At 47.6% G+C, this 19,772-nt stretch overlaps 1 protein-coding gene across 32 annotated transcripts in view; it reads right to left on the reverse strand.

Annotated features, from left to right (window-relative positions):
* Positions 1–19,772, reverse strand: part of DIP2A (DIP2 acetate--CoA ligase A) — a 96,323-nt gene that overhangs the window by 51,239 nt on the left and 25,312 nt on the right. For 25 of the 32 annotated variants that reach the window (XR_003436956.1, XR_003437017.1, XR_003437075.1 and 22 more), the window contains 4 exons: positions 18,568–18,795; positions 14,179–14,316; positions 7,042–7,161; positions 5,721–5,918 (listed from right to left, as the gene is read on the reverse strand). Coding sequence is in view for 19 of the 32 variants with exons in the window: in XM_027126055.1 (XP_026981856.1) it covers positions 5,721–5,918; positions 7,042–7,161; positions 14,179–14,316; positions 18,568–18,795 (684 nt within the window). In the remaining 13 variants the exon portion in view is untranslated. The remainder of the gene's footprint in view (positions 1–5,720; positions 5,919–7,041; positions 7,162–14,178; positions 14,317–18,567; positions 18,796–19,772) is intronic. The other 7 variants (XM_027125290.1, XM_027125383.1, XM_027125587.1 and 4 more) reach the window with 5 other exon arrangements.

Here is a 19,772-nt window from a genome sequence, read left to right on the forward strand (position 1 = left end):
ACAAAAAAAAAAAAAAAAAAAAAAAAAAAAAAAAAAGAGCGTGCTATTGGCGTAAGGGTAGAATATAAATCAACGTGATAAAACAAAAAACCCCAAACAGACCCACCCCCATGTGGACAACTCCACTGACAACACAGGTAGCACCAAGGGGACAAGAACGGGACAACTGCCATCTTTCCTGAAAACTGACCCGGAGGCCAGGCCCACACCACACACACAAACTAAACTCCCTCCGGGTGGGCGGCAAGTCTAAACGCGGGTGGGAGAACAGCAGAGCTAGAGCCCAGGAGGGGAGGAGGGAAGCCTGCTGCAGGGCCGTGAGCGGCCAGGGCACACAGTAAGCCGCCAACAAGGACTGGCATCCAGAACACACAAAACGCCCACAAATAACCCTGTATAAAAATGTGCAAAAGATTCAACAACACTTCACAAAAGAGAAAACCCAAATGATCAAAAACAGGAAAAGATCTCAACCTACTTAGTCATCAGGAAAAGGCAAATTAGCACCACAACGACTGTCACCATATTCTCACCAGATTAGCCAAAATTAATAAGCCTGCCAATGACAGGGAGAAGGTGGGACTCATACACTGATCAGGTAAGTGCAAACTGGAAAAGTCTGGAATTATCTGATAAATGTAAAGATGTCATAATCCCAGAACTAGCTAGCACCTCCTCTCCTAAGTACATACCCTACAAAAATGCACGCTTACACACCAGGTAGCACATACCGGAATGTTCCCGGTAGCACTGTCTGTAACAATTAAAACTGGAAATGACCCAAAAGTCCATCAACAGTATAATGGAGACATACATTCTGAAATATTCAATATTCATTCCTCAACAGAAATGAATGAGCTACAACTATACACAATGATACGGATGAATCTTAAAAGCATAAAGGTCGGAGACTCTGCTTCCACACAGGAAGGAGCAGTGGTGGCAGACCAGCACTCGCACCCAAAATGACTTAAGACTGGATAAAATGCAAAACCATCTGTCGGAAGCAGCAAAGACAACTAGAGGAGTTAAGACCCCTGGGGAAACCCTTGGGAGGTGAGCTGACCTTCAGCAGCTGTTCTTACAAAAGCGGGGGGGGGGGCGGGGCTTAGCGTCTGGCACCCACAGGAGACGAACATCTCACGGCCTTGCGCCCCTCGGAGTGCTGCTGCTGGGGCGCGGAGACTGGGGCTTCAAGAGGAGTCTGCTGAATCTCGGGGCCATGCACAGCGGGTGGAAACCTCTGAAAGGCCAGGCAGAGCCCCCAAGTCGCCACATAAGACAAAACCCGTGGTTGGGGACCCCCCCCCCACAAGAGGAAAGGGTCACACAGATCACACCAGTTTTATAAAATGTGAATAAAGGAAAACAGAAAATCTCCAAACTGAAGTATATATATAAAAAGGATGCCATGGGACTTCCCTGGTGGTCCAGTGGTTAAGAATCAGTTTTGCAATGCAGGGGACGTGGGTTCAATCCCTGGTTGGGGAAGTAAGATCCCACATGCCGCAGGGCAACTAAGCCCGTGCGCCACAACTACTGAGTCTGCATGCCACAACTAGAGAGCCCAGGTGCCACAACTAGAAAGAAGCCTGTGGGCTGCAACGAAGAGCCCATGCACCACAATGAAAGATCCCGCATGCTGCAGCTAAGACCCGACACAGCCAAAATTAATCAATTATCAAATTTTTAAAAAAGAACGCAAAATATGAAAAAGGCACGTGGGACTCAGAAAAGGTATTAATATAAATGTAATCAGACTCCCAGGAGGATAGGAGAGAGAAATGGGGAAGAAGCACTATATCAAGAAATTATGGCTATAATTTTCCAAAAACTGATGAAAGATACCATTCCATTGATCTACGAAGCCCTGTGGACCCCAAGCAGGAAACTTCCAAAGAACATAACAGCTAAATATGTACATCACAGTAAGACAGATGCAAGCCAAAGCCAAAAAGCCATCACAGGGAAAAAGACACATCCTCATCCAGAGAGGAGCGATAATCTGGCATCTCACTCCTCAAAAGATATCACAGAAGTCTTCAGAGTGCTGACAGATGCCTGTCCGCCTTCACAAAGGAAGACGCGGGCAGTCCCACAGCCAGCAGGAGAGGTTACAGTGGGAAACGCGGAGTGGCAGGAAGGAACATTCCGCAAAGGAAAGAAAAAACAGCACGACTCCTGACTGAAAAAGCAAGAATAGTGAGTGGTGTCTTACGGGTGTAGTGGATACAGACTTAAAACGCAAGACAAGGAGAGAAGGACCACAGGCTGGGGTCTTCAGGAAGCACTGAGGCAGAGCGAGGCACAAGAAGGGCTCCCGGGAAGTGCGGGACAGTGAATGCGGGTGACGCCGTCCGGCCGCAGTCCCTGCAGGCTCCCTCACAAGGGAAGTCTGTGCTGAATGGAACACAGGCCTGGTCCCAATGCCTCGTGTAACCCGCACCCGGAAGCTGAATTCCAGGTGGAGGCTGTCAGCAAAGCACACTCATGAGTGCGCAGCGAGCTCCTTTCTTAAAGAATTACAGGGTTTCCCTGGTGGCACAGTGGTTGAGAGTCCGCCTGCCGATGCAGGGACATGGGTTCGTGCCCCGGTCTGGGAAGATCCCACATGCCGCGGAGCGGCTGGGCCCGTGAGCCGTGGCCGCTGAGCCTGCACGTCCGGAGCCTGTGCTCCGCAACGGGAGAGGCCACAACAGTGAGAGGCCCGTGTACCGCAGAACAAAAACAAAAACAAACAAACAAAAAAGAATTACAGAGCCATGTCTCTAACGAGCACAGGTGCGAAGACCCCAAACAGAATACTGGCAACTAGAATCCAGGCGTTTATTGAAAAGATATCTTGGCCAAGTGGGATTTAATCCAGGAATGCAAGGGCTGCTTTACATTTGAAAATTAATCAATGTAATTCATCAAATTAGTGGAGGAGGGCAGAGAAACTGTATGGTCAGCTCGATGAAGCAGAAAAAGCCAACCCATGGTGCGAAACTTTCAGCAAACTAGAAACAGAACTTCATTATGACAAAGAATTTCTACCATAAAACAAGCAAAAAAGCTACAGTAAACAGCGTACTTCAAGACCAATTGCTTTCCACCTAAGACAGAGAAGGATTCACACTGCACTGGCGGTTCCAGCCTGTGCAGTGAGACAAGAACAGAAACCGAAGGTGTGAGAACTAGAAAGGCCAAGACAACACCGTCATTGCTCACAGGGGCTCAACTTGTGCACAGGATGTCCAAAACTACTCATTAATAGACCAAAAAGAATTAATATGTCACTTTCACAAGATCACTAGATACAAAGTCACCATTTAAAAGATCAATTGCATTTCTATTTACAAGCAACAACTGAGTAGAAAAAAATTTAATCATTCCATTACAATAGGAATAAATCTAACGAAAGAAGCTCAAGACTCCTGGACTCAAAAGCGTAAAACGTCACTGAGAGAAACTAAAGTAGGCCTTCAAAGGCGGGATATTCCAGGGTCATGAGCTGGAAGATCCCATAGACGCAACGACACCGATTCGCCTCAAGCTGGACAATGGGTTCAGTGCACTGCCAATCAATACCCCAGAAGGATTTTTTTCTGGAAATGGACAAGCTGATTCTAAAGTTTACTTGGAGGGCTTCCCTGGTTGGTGCAGTGGTTAAGAATCCTCCTGCCAATGCAGGGAACACAGGTTCGAGCCCTGGTCCGGGAAGACCCCACATGCCACGGAGCAACAAAGGCTGTGCACCAGAATTACTGAGTCTGCGCTCTAGAGCCCGCGAGCCACAACTACTGAGCCCGTGTGCCACAACTACTGAAGCCCACGCACCTAGAGCCCGTGCTCCACAACAAGAGAAGCCACCGCAGTGAGAAGCCTGCGCATTGCAACAAAGAGTAGCTGAGTAGCCCCCGCTCACCGCAACTAGAGAAAGCCCGCCTGCAGCAATGAAGACCCAACACAGCCAAAAATAAATAAATAAATAAATAAGTTTACTTGGAAATGTAAAGGGCCAAGAATAGTCAAGGAGGGCTTCCCTGGTGACACAGTGGTTGAGAGTTCGCCTACCAATGCAGGGGACACGGGTTTGTGCCCCGGTCCGGGAAGATCCCACATGCCACAAAGTGGCTGGGCCCGTGAGCCATGGCCGCTGAACCTGCGCATCCGGAGCCTGTGCTCCGCAACAGGAGAGGCCACGACAGTGAGAGGTCCGCGTACCGCAAAAAAAAAAAAAAAAAAGAATAGTCAAGGAAATCTTGAGGCGCAATCGCAGAGCTGGAGGACTGACATCCAACACAGACTCGTAAAGCTCCAGCAACTCAGCAAGCGCGGATGGTGAAGAGGACAGACCCACAAGTACAGTTTTCACCTGACGGATGACAAAGCCATATCTGGGGGAAGGGCTGCTTCTCAACAAATGATAGTGGGTCAATTCCATTCATAGGAGAGAAAATGAGTCCAAGTTCACACCATACACAAAACTAAACTGTAGATGGATCATAACAACAAGTGTGAAAAGTAGAACGAGTCTTCAGAAGAAGACTCGGAGGAGGAGAATGCCTTTGTGACCTTAGGTCTGGCAAAGACTTCCTACACAGAAGAGAAAGCACAAACAACGGAGAAAACAGATAAATCAGACTACATTAACCTGAGCCTAGGTTAAGGCTTCTTATTCCTCTAAAGCCACAATTAAAAGTGTTAAAAGACAGTGCAAAGGGTGGAAGAAGATATTTGCAAAACACGTACTGGACAAAAGGTGTGTATCTGAAACATAAAAAGCATTAGCAAGCGAACAGAAAAATGAGCCAAAGATCTGGGTACTTCATAGAAGGAGGTGTTCAAGCTGCCAGTAAGCACATTAGAAGCACCCTCGGCACCAGGCACTGGACACCATGATGCTCCCTCAAGGAAGGCGAACGGGGACAGACAGTATCCAGTGCTGGGACTCCTCCCCCAGGGCTGGGGGGGTGGAAACAGCTCGCCAGCTCGTCCTGAAGCTGACGTGCGAGTCCTACGCCTACAGCAGCACGAACGCCTACACGTCCACCTCAGACCCACAGAGAACGTTCACAACAGCCTGACACGCAGCAGCCCCGGAGCAGACACAACCCAGACGCCCACCTGCCGCTGAGCTCAGACGTTGCATTCTCACAATGAGATACCATCCATCAACGAGCATGAACTGACCATGCAGCACACAGCACAGGGATGAACCTCAGACAACGCTGAGCAAGACGCAGCCCAGAGCACCTCGGACTGGCTCACACCCAGCGGTCAGCAGGGCGCTGGCCTCGGCTGTGGGGGACGCCGGCCTGGGGGCCAGAAGTGCCTCGGGGCTGAGTGCTCCGTGAAAACATGTCCGGCCAAATGCACGCGATTCGTGTTACATAAACACGTAGAATGGAACCAAAAGATGCCAAACACGAAAAACACATACTGCTTGACGCCACTTGTCCAAAGTTCAAAATGAGACAAAACTAAACTCCACTGTTCAGAAATGCACACACAGATGTGAACTCTCGAAACCACCAGGCAGGAAGTGGTCCCCCGGTGGGGGAAGGGCAGTGGCCCGGGAGGGGCCCCCGGGGGGAGGCGAGGTTCTGTTTCCCTGCCAGCTGTGTCAGCTTGTCAGGAATCTGTTCTCTCATGGTCCTCAAGCTGCACGTCTGTGTTGTACGACATGTAATATTTCACAGCTAGCCAGCGCCCAGCTGCTTTCTGTTGACACTTGCCATAGGTGAGGGTGTAGACGGCCTTCCCCGTGGTATCCAGGGCGGTCAGGCACGGGGCTTTGGGCTGCGTGGTGCCCCACTGCTGCAAGGTGGCCAGCAGTGACGGCGGCCAGGTGCTGCCCACGGCCAGCAGCTCCCCCTTCAGCACCGCCGTCTGGCCGCCCTCAGGCTTCGGCTGACCTGGATCTGGTTGCTGCACTACAAGCAAAACCGAGTGTGAAAAGCAGCATTTCACAGAAGCAGGCACGTACTCTACCGTTAGGCATTCACATTTTATACTTTTCTTCCTTAAAAATACCAATTATAAGAAGGCTATTAGATTTCCCCATCATTGTAACAGTCACAGACCAACTGAGCAAGGATGGAAAGAGAGCTAGTCATGGATCAAGATGAATCCTGGCTACTGTAACCCCAGGATTACAACGACCCCCAGGCTTTCACCCAGAAGGCACCTGAGAAGCAGGTGTCCCCACTTATAAAGGATGAGAGTAGAATAACCACTTCAGTTTAGGTGCTCAAACCACGTTGAATGAAAAGAATAAAGTAAAATCTCTTACGTTTCCAGTGGATATGTCATCAAGATTTGCCCAAATGTACGAAAGACTTCCTAAAAAGCATTCATAGCATTGAACTCTGAATTTGAAAGGCGTGATCTGATTACACAGACGTGCCCTAACAGCCATGTCTAATCCCCAAGTAGGAGGAGACACCAGAGCTTGTCTGTGGGACTACCGCACAGCAGAGGTGCAAGGCCGGGGGCAGGGGGTGGCCTGGTGTCCCGAGGCCCCAGCCACACGTCACACGCTGCTATCTTGTACGGGGCTTCACTTCTCTTACTTTTCTACAGATTTATACTCCTTTCTGTTTCTTGGTAATTAAAAAAAATAAGTCTATTCTTTTTCTCTAAATATATATATCATTCATAAATGAGAGGCTAAAATCCTGAAAAAGAGCCCAAACTTTGCTAAAGATATAATAATTTAAAACCAAGGGGAAAATAAATAAATAAATAAAACCACGGGAAGACAAGTATTTCAGATTTAAAGTTTAAATAAAAATTTAAATCATGGAAGTAAAATGAAATCTTAGACGTATTCTAACAAAGTACTAACCACTGGACCAGAGGCACAGAGAGACGCTGTCTCTTAACTACAAGCTGTTGACACAGAGCCCGAGGTCATGTGTGACGCTGAGGTCCCCACCACACACGATGACCACAGAGTCTGGGTCTGACCCACATATGAAGAACGTTTGCCTGTGTCCTCAGTTGTAACGGCCACCCTGTCTGCACAAACTAGTATGCCGGAGTTGGGACACTCACCTTCCAACACCTCCTCCAAATCATCCACGAAGAACTCCTTCAGTGGAGGGCGCTTTGGTTTCTTCAGGGTGTTAAGAAGCTGCTGGATCTTGGAGGACACTCTGCTGCTCACGGGGACACCTGCCACGGGAAGAGAGCACTGAGGCTGGATGCGGAACCCAGGTCCAGAGACCACCCGCGTGAGTGCGTCAGAACTTGTAAATCCAACCAAGCGTTGGCCCCCTCAAATGGCCATTTTGGAATTTATTAGTTCATTTGACAAATGTTTACTGAATGCCTTCCAGGAACCAGAACTTGTTCTAAGCTAGCGGTTTTCAGAGTGGCCCAGGGACCCCTGGGGGTGCCCGAGACCCTTTCAGGGGTCACATTATAGACGCCATTTGCTCTTTCCCTCTCCTCTCTCACACGCGCACAGTGGAGGTTTCCAGAGGCCACACAGTGCGGGACGCCCAGCAGACGGAACCCACCCAGACGCTGCTCTCTCGCCAGCTATGAGAGACCAGCAACCGCAGCAGACAAGCCTACCCTTCTCACGGCATCTCGTTGTATTAGAACTGTTTTCATAAATATGTGCTACTTATGTTAAGAGATAATGAGCTTATTATTGTTATTTTTAAATGAGTTAGTAAATATTTTTAAAAATCTTTAGTTTTAATTTCTAATATGGTAAATATACAGAGATATAACCCGCATAAGCTAAAAGCTCTCTGGTGTCCTCCATAATTATTAAGGAACGCCATTCCGGGAGATGTGAAGTCAGCCAAGACAGACAAGAGTCTGCCCTCAAACAGGCCACCGTCTGCTGCACAAAACCCAGCAGAAATATGTACATGTGCTGGTGGAACAGGGCACCAGCCTCGGTGACAAGCGCTCCGAGGGAAAGGCACGTGGGAACACAAGCAGGCGCTCTGGCAGAGGAGGCGAGGGCAAGGCCTGGAGCCCCAGCCACCCCCGTGCACTGCGAGGCAGCTGGCACCTCCCTCCTCCAGGGCTGGGCCAGCAATCGAGAGCTGCACTCACTGGCCTGGTCAGCAGTCTCCCTTGTCCTTTACAACACCAGCACTTTGAAAGAGTCCAGTTCTTTCCATCATTAAGTAGCACATACCTCATCCTGCATTTGCTTGAGGTTTTCTCAGGATTCAAGTCAGATGCTGCATTCCTGGCTGAAGCAGTACCTGAGCATCACGTCCAGACCCACGGGACACCCACCTACCCTCCGGGAGACGCAGGTTTCTGTCACCCGGGCCATGTGCCGTGCAGGGCTCCACTATCGGTACTATTTTTGGCTTGTGCCACCAATAAGAGTGTGAGAGGAGACACTTCAGGACCTCACGAGTATCCCGATCTTCACCCAGCTCCCCCTCCATTTAACAGCTGCTGGTCGTTCTGCCAGAGGCAAGGTTTACTGCAACGGTTGCTGAATTACTTTCCAGCTTGAGCAGTCCACTGACATTTACGGCTGATGCCTGACTTCCTTCCTCCCTTCCTGGTTCTCCTGAGAGGGACAGGTGCTGAAGGCCAAGACCTGGCGCCACGGTGTGCTCACTGCTGCCGCTCCGTGTCTTTCTTCTTCTAGCACACAGAGCTGAGAACGAATGCTGTGCACATGCACACGTATGTACCCATGGATATGCATACCCCCTACACATACAATACACATGTGCACACGGGCCGCGTAACAGATACAGGTCTCTATCCTAGAGCCCCGAGTCCACGCCAGGGCCCCCAGTGCTGTGCTCCACGTCTGGGCGCCTTCCTTCTGCAGCGAGAACCCTGGCTCCCAACACCAACACCCTCGCTCAGTGCTATCACAGATACAGAATCAGTTCCAACTGTTGTACCCAAACCACTACAGAAACAAAGCTAGGAACAAGAGTTCAGAATTGGTTTTCTGTGCTTCCTACACAGCCTCGTCCCGGACCGAGGGTGCTGTGTCCATCACTGACCTCTGTCAGCTCTCTCCCCTCACCCTCTTAAGGGTGGCTACGTAGTTCTTGGAAATACAATCAGGTTTGTTTACTTACAATTCCTTTCAGTTTTAGGGTTTTTCCCTTCCTTCCATCCATTAAGTTTATGTTTTGAATGTGTAGAACGTACTTCTAAAAATCACAACTATATAAAAAGATAAACTCAAAGAAATGTCACTCCCTCCTAAAGTCCTTCTGCCCACCCCACCCCATGCACCTGCGGGTTGAACCAGCCCACTGCTTTCTGGCTTATCCTTCCTGCATTTCCTTCTATAGAGACAGTAGATTTATGCTTGCTTTATTTTCCTATTTCTCACACAAAAGGTGGTGTACTATAAACGTTTCTTTACTCTTCGCCTTTTCACTTAATGTCTCCCGGAAAAGCACCTCATTCCAGGTCATAAAGGTCTTCTCGCTACTCCTGGCAGCTGCGCGGTCCGCCACAGTGTGAATGTACCAGGTTTATTCAACCAGTTTGAGAGGCTTGGATAACAGGTACTTCCCAGTATTTTGGAGGTATAGACAGTGCTGCGATGAACGACCTCGTGTGCACGTGTTTCCTTATTTTTAGAGGTGTGCATTCAGGGTAAACTCCTACACTGGCACTGCTGGGTCCAAATGGAAGCACAGACACAGATCTTACCAACTGCTCTTCCAGAGAGGCTGAGCTGCTTTGCATTCCCACCAACAATGTGTATTTCCCTAATTGCGAAAAAGGCTGAATGAACATCATGTGTAAGAACTATTTTTACATTTCTTTTTGTGAATTGTCTGTATTTTCTGCTTATTTTCCTGTACTAGGAGCTGGCAAACTTTTTCTTAAAGGGCTAGAGAGTAAATATTTGGGGCCGTGGCACCGTCTCTGCCATCACGAAAGCAGCAGACGATGTGGGAGGGGCAGGCGTGGCAGCAACTGAATCAAGACAAACAGAAAAACCTCCCGATAAACACATTCTGGATTTAAAATAAAGAAACTGGAAGAAGAAGAGCAAAGGAAAGCCAAAGTAAGGAGAAGGAAAGAAGTAATATATATGAGTAGAAATAAATACAATAGAAAAAAAAGATAAACAATAGAGAAAAACAATTACACTAAAACTGGTTCTTTGAAAGATAAACAAAATCCAGTGAACGCTCTAGCTAGAACGATTAAGATGAAGAGTGAGGAGACCCTAACTGCTGGTGTCAGGACCGGGCAGGACAGCATCGCAGGTCCCACACCAACCCATAATGAGGGAACCTGCGAAGCGGAGGCAAGACGGACAAACTCCTCCAAAGACACAAAACTGACGTGAGAACAAAAGAGGAAGGAACACTGCTCAATTCATTTGAGATGAGTATTATCTTGATACCAAAACCAGACAAAAATCCCAGACCAGTATTTATCTCAAACATAGACACAAATCCTTAACAAAATACTAGTAAATCAAATCCACAATATGTAAGAGGGGTAATACACCATAACCAAGTGGGGTTTATCTTGAGAACATACCTTTGGCTTAATCTTCAAAAATCAGTCAATGAAATGTACTATATTAACAGACTATGAAAGAAAAACCATGTGATGAGTGTAACACATTTTAAAAATCATTTAACAAAAATCATGATAAAAATTTTCAGAAAACTAGGGGAAAAAAAGGAACGTCCCCAGCCTGATGAAGAGCATCTATGAAAAACCCATGGCTAACACCACAATTAAAAAGTGAAAAGCGGATCTTTCCCCTAAAATGGGAAACGAGGCAAGTTGTGTCCACTCTTGACATTTCTAACTGACATTACTACAAGTCCTAGAAACTGCAATAAAGCCAGGAAACTGAATGTTCCTATAGGCAAACAATTTGGAAAGAAAAGTAAGATGGTATTCATAGACAATATGATCATACATGTGGAAATCTTACAGAATCGACCAAAAGGACTACTAGAATCAATGCAAGGTCAATATAAAAGAACCGACTCTGTTTCTCTAGATGAGCAACAGACAACTGGAAAAACTTTAAACACCATTTGTACAAAGTAGCATCAAAAAATATAACGTATTTTGAGATAATTTTTTTTAATGTACACATTTTAAAATATTTATTTATTTATTTGGTTGCACCTGGTCTTGGTTGTGGCAGGCGGGCCCCTTAGCTGCGGCAGGAAGGCTCCTTTGCTGCGGTTCGCAGGCTCCTTTAGTTGTGGCATGGATCGAACCCAGGCTCCCCGCGTTGGGAGCGCAGAGTCTTAACCGCTGCGCCACCAGGGAAGTCCCTATTCTGAGATAATTTTAACAAAACATGTGCAATACCTGTGCATTGAAAGCTACAAAACAGTGCTGAAATTTTTTTTTAAAGAGCTAAGTAAATGGAGAGATATACCATATTTATCAATTGAAACATATGGTATTGTTAAGATGCCAATTCTCTCCAAATTGATCTAGAGAGTCAGTGAAGTACCAGTCAAAACCCAGCAGGAATTCTGGTAGAAGTTAACAAACTGATTTTAAACTATATATTAAGATACAAAGGAACTGGAATAGCTAAGGCAATTTTTTAAATGAAAAGAAGAGTTGAAGACAAACTACAGTACACAATTTCAAGATGTATTATATAACCCCCCCCACACACACATATACATATATGATCATGACAGTGTGGTACCGGTATAAGGACAGACAAAGCAGTGGAACAGCGTACAGAGCCCAGAAACAGGCTTCTCTCACATGCGGTCCACCGATCTTCACTAAAGATGCCAAAGAAACTGGATAGGGAAAGAAGGGTCTTTGTATTACATGATCCTAGAACAACCGGACACCCATATACAGCAAAGTGAACTTAGGTTCATACCTTGCACTGATATTAAACTTAACTCAAAATGAATCATACACCTAAACATAAAACATAAAACTATAGGAGAAAACCTTTATGACCTCGGGTTAGGAAAATATATCTCAGATATAACACAAAAATAGGATCCATGAAAGAAAAAAATGGTAAACTGGACTTCATCAAAACTAAAAACTTCTGCTCTCTGAAAGGCACTATTAAGAGAATGAAAACACAAGCCATAGACTGGGAGAAAGTACAATTTGTAAACCTGATAAAGAACTTGTATCTAGATTATATAAAGAACTCTCAAAACTTAGTAAGAAAACAAACAACACATTTTAAAAAGTAAGCAAAAGATTGGAACAGACTCTTCTAAAAAGATATATAGATGGCAAATAAGCACATGAAAAGATGCTAAACATCATCAGTCATTAGGGAGATGCAAATTAAAACTATAATGAGATACCTCTACACACCTATTAGGATGGTTAAAATTTAAAAACCGACAATACCAATTCTCGGCAATGATGTGGAGGAACTGGGACTCTTTTTTTTTTTTTTTTTTGCGGTACGCGGGCCTCTCACTGTTGTGGCCTCCCCCGTTGCGGAGCACAGGCTCCGGACGCGCAGACTCAGCGGCCATGGCTCACGGGCCCAGCCGCTCCGCGGCATGTGGGATCTTCCCGGACCGGGGCACGAACCCGCATCCCCTGCATCGGAAGGCGGACTCTCAACCATTGCGCCACCAGGGACGCCCAGAACTGGGACTCTTATCACTAACAGTGGGGATGTAAAATGGTACAACCACTTGGGAAATCAGTCTGGCAATTTCTTAAAAAGCTAAAACATAAACCTACTATATGATCCAGGTTTTCTTCTAGGTATTGACCCCAAATAAATGAATGGATATACCCACACAAAGACTTGTAAAGGAATAGTCACAGCAGCTTTACCTCTAATAGACAAAAACTGGAAACACCCCAAATATCCATCAGTAGGTGAAAAGATAAACTAGGGTGCATCTGTAGGATGAAATAGATCAAGAAAGGGAATGAACTGTTGATACATGCAAGAACATGGATGAATTTCGAAATCATTTTGCAGAGTGGCAGAGGTCAGACAATAAAGAGTAAATGCTGGGCGATTCTATTTATATAAAATCCTAGAAAGTGCAAACTAATCTATAGTGTCAGGAAGTAAATCAGCGGTTGTCTGAGGGAAGCCAAAAAGGGCAGCAAAGAGCTGTTACAAAGGCATACAAGGAAGGAAGCCTCCAGGAGCGCTGGGTGTGCTGGCTGCAGTGGGGGTTTCACGGTGTACATGTCTCTTAAAGCTGATAAAATTACACACGTTAATATGTGCAGTAGAAAATATGTCATTTATACCTCAACCAAGTTCTTAAAATATTTTAAATAGGGACTTCCCTGGTGGTGCGGTGGTTAAGAATCCGTCTTGCAATGCAGGGGATGCTGGTTTGATCCCTGGTCGGGGAACTAAGATCCCACAGGCCACGGGGCAACTAAGCCTGTAAGATGCAACTATAGAGAAGCCCGCGCACCGCGCGCTGCAACGAAAGATCCCACGTGCCACAACTAAGTCCCAACGCAGCCAAAAAATAAATAAATAAATATTTAAAAAAAGAAAATTTAGAGAGTAACAAATTAAAATTTTAAAATCTATCTAACAAATGTAAAGCCTGCTTCATGTTGACTTAGTTTCTCCTCTTGCACCTGAACAAGGAGTTGAAAGACCTCAACAAAATCTGACCAACTGCTCAGGAGTATAAAACACTCCTGAGATACTCTGGATTTTTCTTTAACTCAAATTTGGCACATTGGAAGGAAAACTCCATGTGATTCTGATAAAAGATACTGGAAACTGTTTCAAAAGGAAATAGTACAAATGAGGAGACGAGACTCATGCTGACATCTCGGGGCCTGCATGTGGGACAGCCCAGCCATGGCTGCACTGATCACAGGCTGCTGAGGAGGGAGACTGCAGGGGCTGCTGTCCCAGGCGGGGCTGCTGTCCCAGGCGGGGCTGCTGTCCCAGGCAGGGCTGCCCTCATCCTACTGGGTCCACGAAAGGAAATTCCCCAGCTTCTCATTTTCCCACAGTACCGTAGATCCAAACTCTGGGCGTCTGATTTAAATGTGAAGGCTTTCTCCTCCCTACTCCCCTCTTTCCCCATCTGACCAATTCCGAAGCTATTCCTGATTATTTCTCCGCAAGATATACACACGGGCAGTTTAAGTGCACCAGGATGATACCCGATGGCTGGCTCAGGTTTGCTAAACTGAAGACACCAAGGTGAGGTCCAATACCTGTGCTCTGCTGTCTCAAAAGAAGGAAGAGAGGATACTCACCACCTGCCGTCTCTAGGACGCTCCTGCTGCCCCCCCGAGGGGCTCCTCTCATAGAAGCCAGCTGTGGACGCTCACAGTAGGTGTGCTGATGCTGTGCGAGGCCCGTAGTGACATCGGGAGGGGCAGAGTGCAGATCTGCTTTTGAAAAACAAACCCAGAATAAAGGTGCTGTTAATTCAGAAGAGCACTAACCTTAAGTTGCTGTTTAAACCCCATTCGGCTGAAGCTTCACTAGCTGAGCTCTAAGCAAGGCATGGGGCATTCTGCCTCATTTTGCTTTTCCGGTTGACCGAGGCACATCGGATCCTGTGAACTCTGAACTCCAGACATGGCCCGACAGCACTGCGTGCAGGTGGCCATCCAGTTCTCAGAGGGAACTAGACCAGAACCACCAACTACGGCACAGAGACGGTGCAAGGAACTCGCCTTTCCCGACGGCCTAATGAGGTTTTACTTAGAAATCTCCCTCAATGAAGCAGAAACACATTTTAAATCAATTGTTGTTGGAACATTTTTCATTGTATTATGAGAAAAATTGCCAGGCTTCTATAAACTATCCCCACGCCCCCAAAAGGCAAGTTGGCTGTCATGCAGACACGAACCTTTGCAGTCTTCACAGAATAAACCTACACAGATTAAAAACTATCCCTCCTGCCAGTTCAAAAGCCTCACTATTAAGAGGCTGCAATCAGGTTCTTAAGGCAGAATGTATTAATGTCACATTTAAAGACAAACTATGTCAGGTACAAAAAATGTTTAAAGTCACTCCTCCCACTGTCTGAATGTCGACTCTGGGTTTCGTTTTCACTGTATGGCATTTTTATCTGTTCGGATACTGGTTGGCTGAGAGCTGCTGTAGCATCTCTGCTACAACCAAGCCTTCCACCAGGAAAGTACCGAGTCTGGACCTAGGGTGACGCTCGTCCACTCTTGAGAATCGATACTGATCTGTAGTCTCTTTAGTCTTCAAATGAATGCTCCCACCATCATAGATGGCACCTTGATACTTAAAATTTTTTAATGCCAATCATTTATCTATCATTTCATAACCTAGGCAGTATGCAATCTAAGAATTTTTAAAAATATGTAGAAAGATGAAATTATGTGGCAGAAAAACACAAACTCACTATTAACATAGCAGAAAACACCACCTGGAAAAACGTAACTTTTTGACAAGAGTTTTCACAACCCTTGAAAAAGCTTGATATTAATGAAATTAGCATTTTAAAGTACGCCTATCACAAAGTTCTTTCAGTTTAAAAAGGAATTTCCCTGCCCTTCCAAATCTAGCAAAAAAAAAAAAAAAGTGATTTTAACAGTTATTAATGAAAAAAGGTACAAATGGTAACCTCAACTACAAAGTAGTTTCTTAAATAGCTGCATAAAAATAAGCAAACTACACTCAAAATAAAAATGAACTACTAGGACTTACTGGTGGTGCAGTTGTTAAGAATCCACCTGCCAATGAAGGGGACACAGGTCGGAGCCCTGGTCCGGGAAGATCCCACGTGCCGCGGAACAACTAAGCCAGCGCGCCACAACGACTGAGCCTGCGCTCTAGAGCCCACGAGCCACAACTACTGAGCCTGCGCTCTAGAGCCCACGAGCCACAACGACTGAGCCTGCGAGCCACAACGACTGAAGCCCGCGCGCCTAGAGCCCGTGCTCTGCAACAAGAGAAGCCACCGCAATGAGAAGCCCGCGCACCGCAACGAAGGGTAGCCCCCAATCGCCGCAAGTAGAGAAAGCCTGTGCACAGCAACGAAGACCCAATGCAGCCAAAAATAAATAAATAAATTTACAACAAAACAAAACTGAACTACTGTAATTAAACGTACTGCTTTTAAATATAGGTATTTACTTTGTGTCCAAATGTTTTATGTATATGATTTTCCTAACCCAAAATTGAAAATGATATATATTTTTAATTACCTTTACCTAACATTTTCTGCCTCCAATTTTTTACAGTCATCTTCTTTCTACACTTCTTTCCTTAGCCCAAATTGAAGAATTCTCTAGTGTCAGAAACTAAAACAAAGGGTGGTTTTTATAACAAGGAGAGGGAAATGGAGTATTTTTCAGATTTAAAAATTCAGGTCAAACAGGTAGCATATGAAGGTTACAAACAACAGTAAGGTATCAAGTAGAGCCCGAGTTAAGATGTTTAGAATCTACCAGAACGAATCACACAATGTGTACGTAAGGCCAGGCGAGCAGGACGCGAGAAGAGTGGCCTCAGCCACAGCTGCACACCAGGAGTCCTCCACCCACAGAGGTGACAAACCCACCTGTACGTCTTTACAGCCAGGACCTTCCGGGGATGGAGACGCCCACTCAAACACACCTTATGTTCAAAACATCCCACAACCCTGAGGAGTCGAGGGCTGTCTGCTTAAACATTCTGAACTGTGGTCAGTTTCTCACGCTAAATATGCTTCTATTTCTAACCCACCAGGAAGCTGTGTTTACGACAGCTCGGCAATGGCTGATACAAGCAAACTCTAACCTATTCCCCTCACCGTCGAACGCAGAAGAGAGCTTCGGGAAGCTGAACTAAGCGAAGAGAACATTCAAACACTACTGCTTTCCTCACACTGGAGGTACCTGTGTATTTCCAAAATGTGAAATCGCCGTGACAAACAGGAAAATATATCCATCTCAAGCTGTTTTCAAGCTCTCCACTGTAAACTCCCGTGAGGGCAGGTGGGCTATAAACACCAGCCATTTTAGGACCCCCAGGAAAGCTACCAAAACAATCCTGGCAGGCTGTTTCCAAAGGAGCCTTTTCTCGTAACGCAAACTCCCCAGGACAGTCCTGACAGCCCGACCCCAGCGGTCTTGGAGCCTCCTCCACCTGCCGGAAGCAGGTCGAGGCGTCATGAGTTCTCACCCAAGACTCACAGCACGAGCTCCACAGAAATGTGCAGACGTCTGCAGTGACACAGCCAATGACAAACAAAGAGCATCCCTGATGGGCCCACAGAGGCCAGAGATGGAAGACGCCAGTCACTTACAATGCCCAGTCCAGCCAAATGACCAAAGATCTTACCTAAAAGCAGTTCAGCACCTGAGACCTGGGCCTGCCTGGGGGGTGTTAACCCACTGGGACCCCACCCAAAACACTGGCCAGTCATGGGCACACCTCTGATGCACCATTTTGGTTTTAGCAGAACAGCAGCTAACAGCAAAGAAAATGAACAGGAATCAGAAAACTGTGGGCCAGCCCTGGCTCCAGCACAGCCAGCTGTGTGGTCTCAGGCAGGCTGCAATCACGCAACTTAGCTCTTCCCTCCACACCTGGAAGGAAGAGGGTGTTCAGATGACCCCAGCAATACTGATGCACCATCTGAGAAGTACACTTTTTTAAGGTACTCGTGCAAGAATGTATATGGGCTTTGCATGCCAGCTACGTTACTAGTTTTGCTTTTAAAAAAATGACTTTAAATGGTGAAAGGCTTGCAATGTTTTCCTTTCTAAGATTAATGTTATTTATTTATTTTTGGCTGTGTTGGGTCTTCATTGCTGTGCGCGGGCTTTCTCTAATTGCGTTGAGCAGGGGCTACTTTCACTGCAGCGTGCGGGCTTCTCAATGCGGTGGCTTCTCTTGTTGAGGAGCACGGGCTCTAGGCGCGCAGGCTTCAGTAGTTGTGGCACGTGTACTCAGTAGTTGTGGCACGTGGGCTTCAGTAGCTGTGGCACGAGGGCTCAGTTGTGGCTCGTGGCTTCTAGAGCGCAGGCTCAGTAGTTGTGGCTTGCGGGCTCTAGAGCGCAGACTCAGTAGTTGTGGCACACCGGCTTAGTTGCTCCGTGGCACGTGAGATCTTCCCGGACCAGGGCTCAAACCCATGTCCCCTGCACTGGCAGGAGGATTCTTAACCACTGCGTCACCAGGGAAGCCCCTAAGGTTAATGTAGTTTAAAGGGCCGGGTGACTTGGAAAAGGTCTGGGCACCCGTATGACTGAGCTCTGACTGACATCTCTTTTCAGGTTGAGGCTGTCTAACCCTGGTACGTGGAGAAAGAAAGGCCGGACGGCGGCTGCAGCCCCAGCCCCGCCTTGGGATGCCCAGTGCAGGGACAACCGAGGGCTCCAGCTGCACACACAAGGAAGGAGCAAGGGCGGGGACCACGTGCGGGTGGCAGGCCCCCGATCATCAGGGACTGTCCACCTGTGCAGGCCGCCGCCTCCAGAGCGGAAACACCAGGCACTCATCAGGGACCCCGGGGGAGGCCCACACGCCACAGGGTCTGGCTGGGGCTGCCAAACCACAGAAGCATCAGGAACCACTTTTGTTACTGAAAGGACATTTTCCGTAGGAAAAGGAGAAGGTGGGTCTGGCTGGGCGCGGGGGCTCCCCTGCCTGGAGGGGCCCCTTCCGGCTGTACCGACCTACGCGGGCGAGGGCCGCGGGGCCTGCGGGCACGGCGGCGGCACTGGGCACGGCGGCAGGCCGCCCTCCCGGGTGAGATGAGGTGCAGGATGCGGCGGAGGAGGCGGGCGAGCCCTGAACGGCCTGGTCGAGCCAGGGCGCGACACCGGCGTGGCTCTGGAGCGGCGCGGAGGCCAGTCGCCCGGGCCGCTGTAAACAGTCCTCGTCTTCTGAGGCGGACGACGTGTCTGTGGTCAGAATAACGAGGACAGGCATGAGGGGGGCGTCCTCCGGTGCGGAGTCCCCACTGGCCCCAGCCGGCCCGTGCCCTGGGCCCCTGCACAGCCGCGCCCGCGGGTCCACGAGGGCCTGCGTCTGACCGGCCGTGAGCCCCGCGGCCGGGCTCCCCTGGAGGCTCGGTCTCGGGGCGCCACGCCCGGAGGCACAGCCAGCCGCAAGCCTGACGGCCTCAGTGCGTGCTGTGGGGTCCCGGGAGTCCACCCCCAGGGCACCTGCCTCCCTTCAGCAGACGTGACTGAGCTCTGAAAAGAGCCCCTGCCTGAGACCACCGCCTCGGGCAAGAAAAGTGAGGTGAGCTCTGGTTTCATCCAGTCAGCAGGACTGCATTTTATCACGGGTTTCACAGTTACCAGTAAGTTCTTTAAAAACTGGGTAGTATCTATGGTTATACTCAGTAGAAACAAGAATTTGACAGCCATTTCTAAGACTTTTTTTGTAAGTGAGGAAGCATCACCAAAACGCTCTGCTTATCTTGCAGACCTGGTGTGTTTGGTTTTTTACCATGTCTTCAAACCAAACATGCACGTCACCAGTTTCGTGACTCAAATAACCAGACAGGCAGCAGCCTCGTGCTCTCAAGCACCTGGACAGGGTTTTCAAAGAAACTTCAGACATACTAACTATCCTGAAGAGAGACTCCACATAAAAGTTTTCATTTCTAATGGTCACGACAACAAAAGCACAATAACAAAATAAATAACCCTCCAAATAGCCTTATTCTTTCCCATTTAAGGCCTGGTAACAACATAACAAGTAATAGCTAGTGAGATGAGAATAATTTTAGAATTCTGCATTCAGGGAACTCTGTCATTCCATGAAGTACGTACTCCAGGCTCCTCTCTTTACTAAAAGACACAAACTGCATCTTAGTGAAAAAATTAAAATATACACAGATGTCCTGTAGAAAGCAAGCCTGCACCCCCCC

The sequence above is a fragment of the Aethalodelphis obliquidens genome, unplaced genomic scaffold (assembly GCF_003676395.1).
Source record: "Aethalodelphis obliquidens isolate GAN/ISIS:26980383/991018 unplaced genomic scaffold, ASM367639v1 scaffold1, whole genome shotgun sequence".
NCBI classification, from domain to species: domain Eukaryota; kingdom Metazoa; phylum Chordata; class Mammalia; order Artiodactyla; family Delphinidae; genus Aethalodelphis; species Aethalodelphis obliquidens.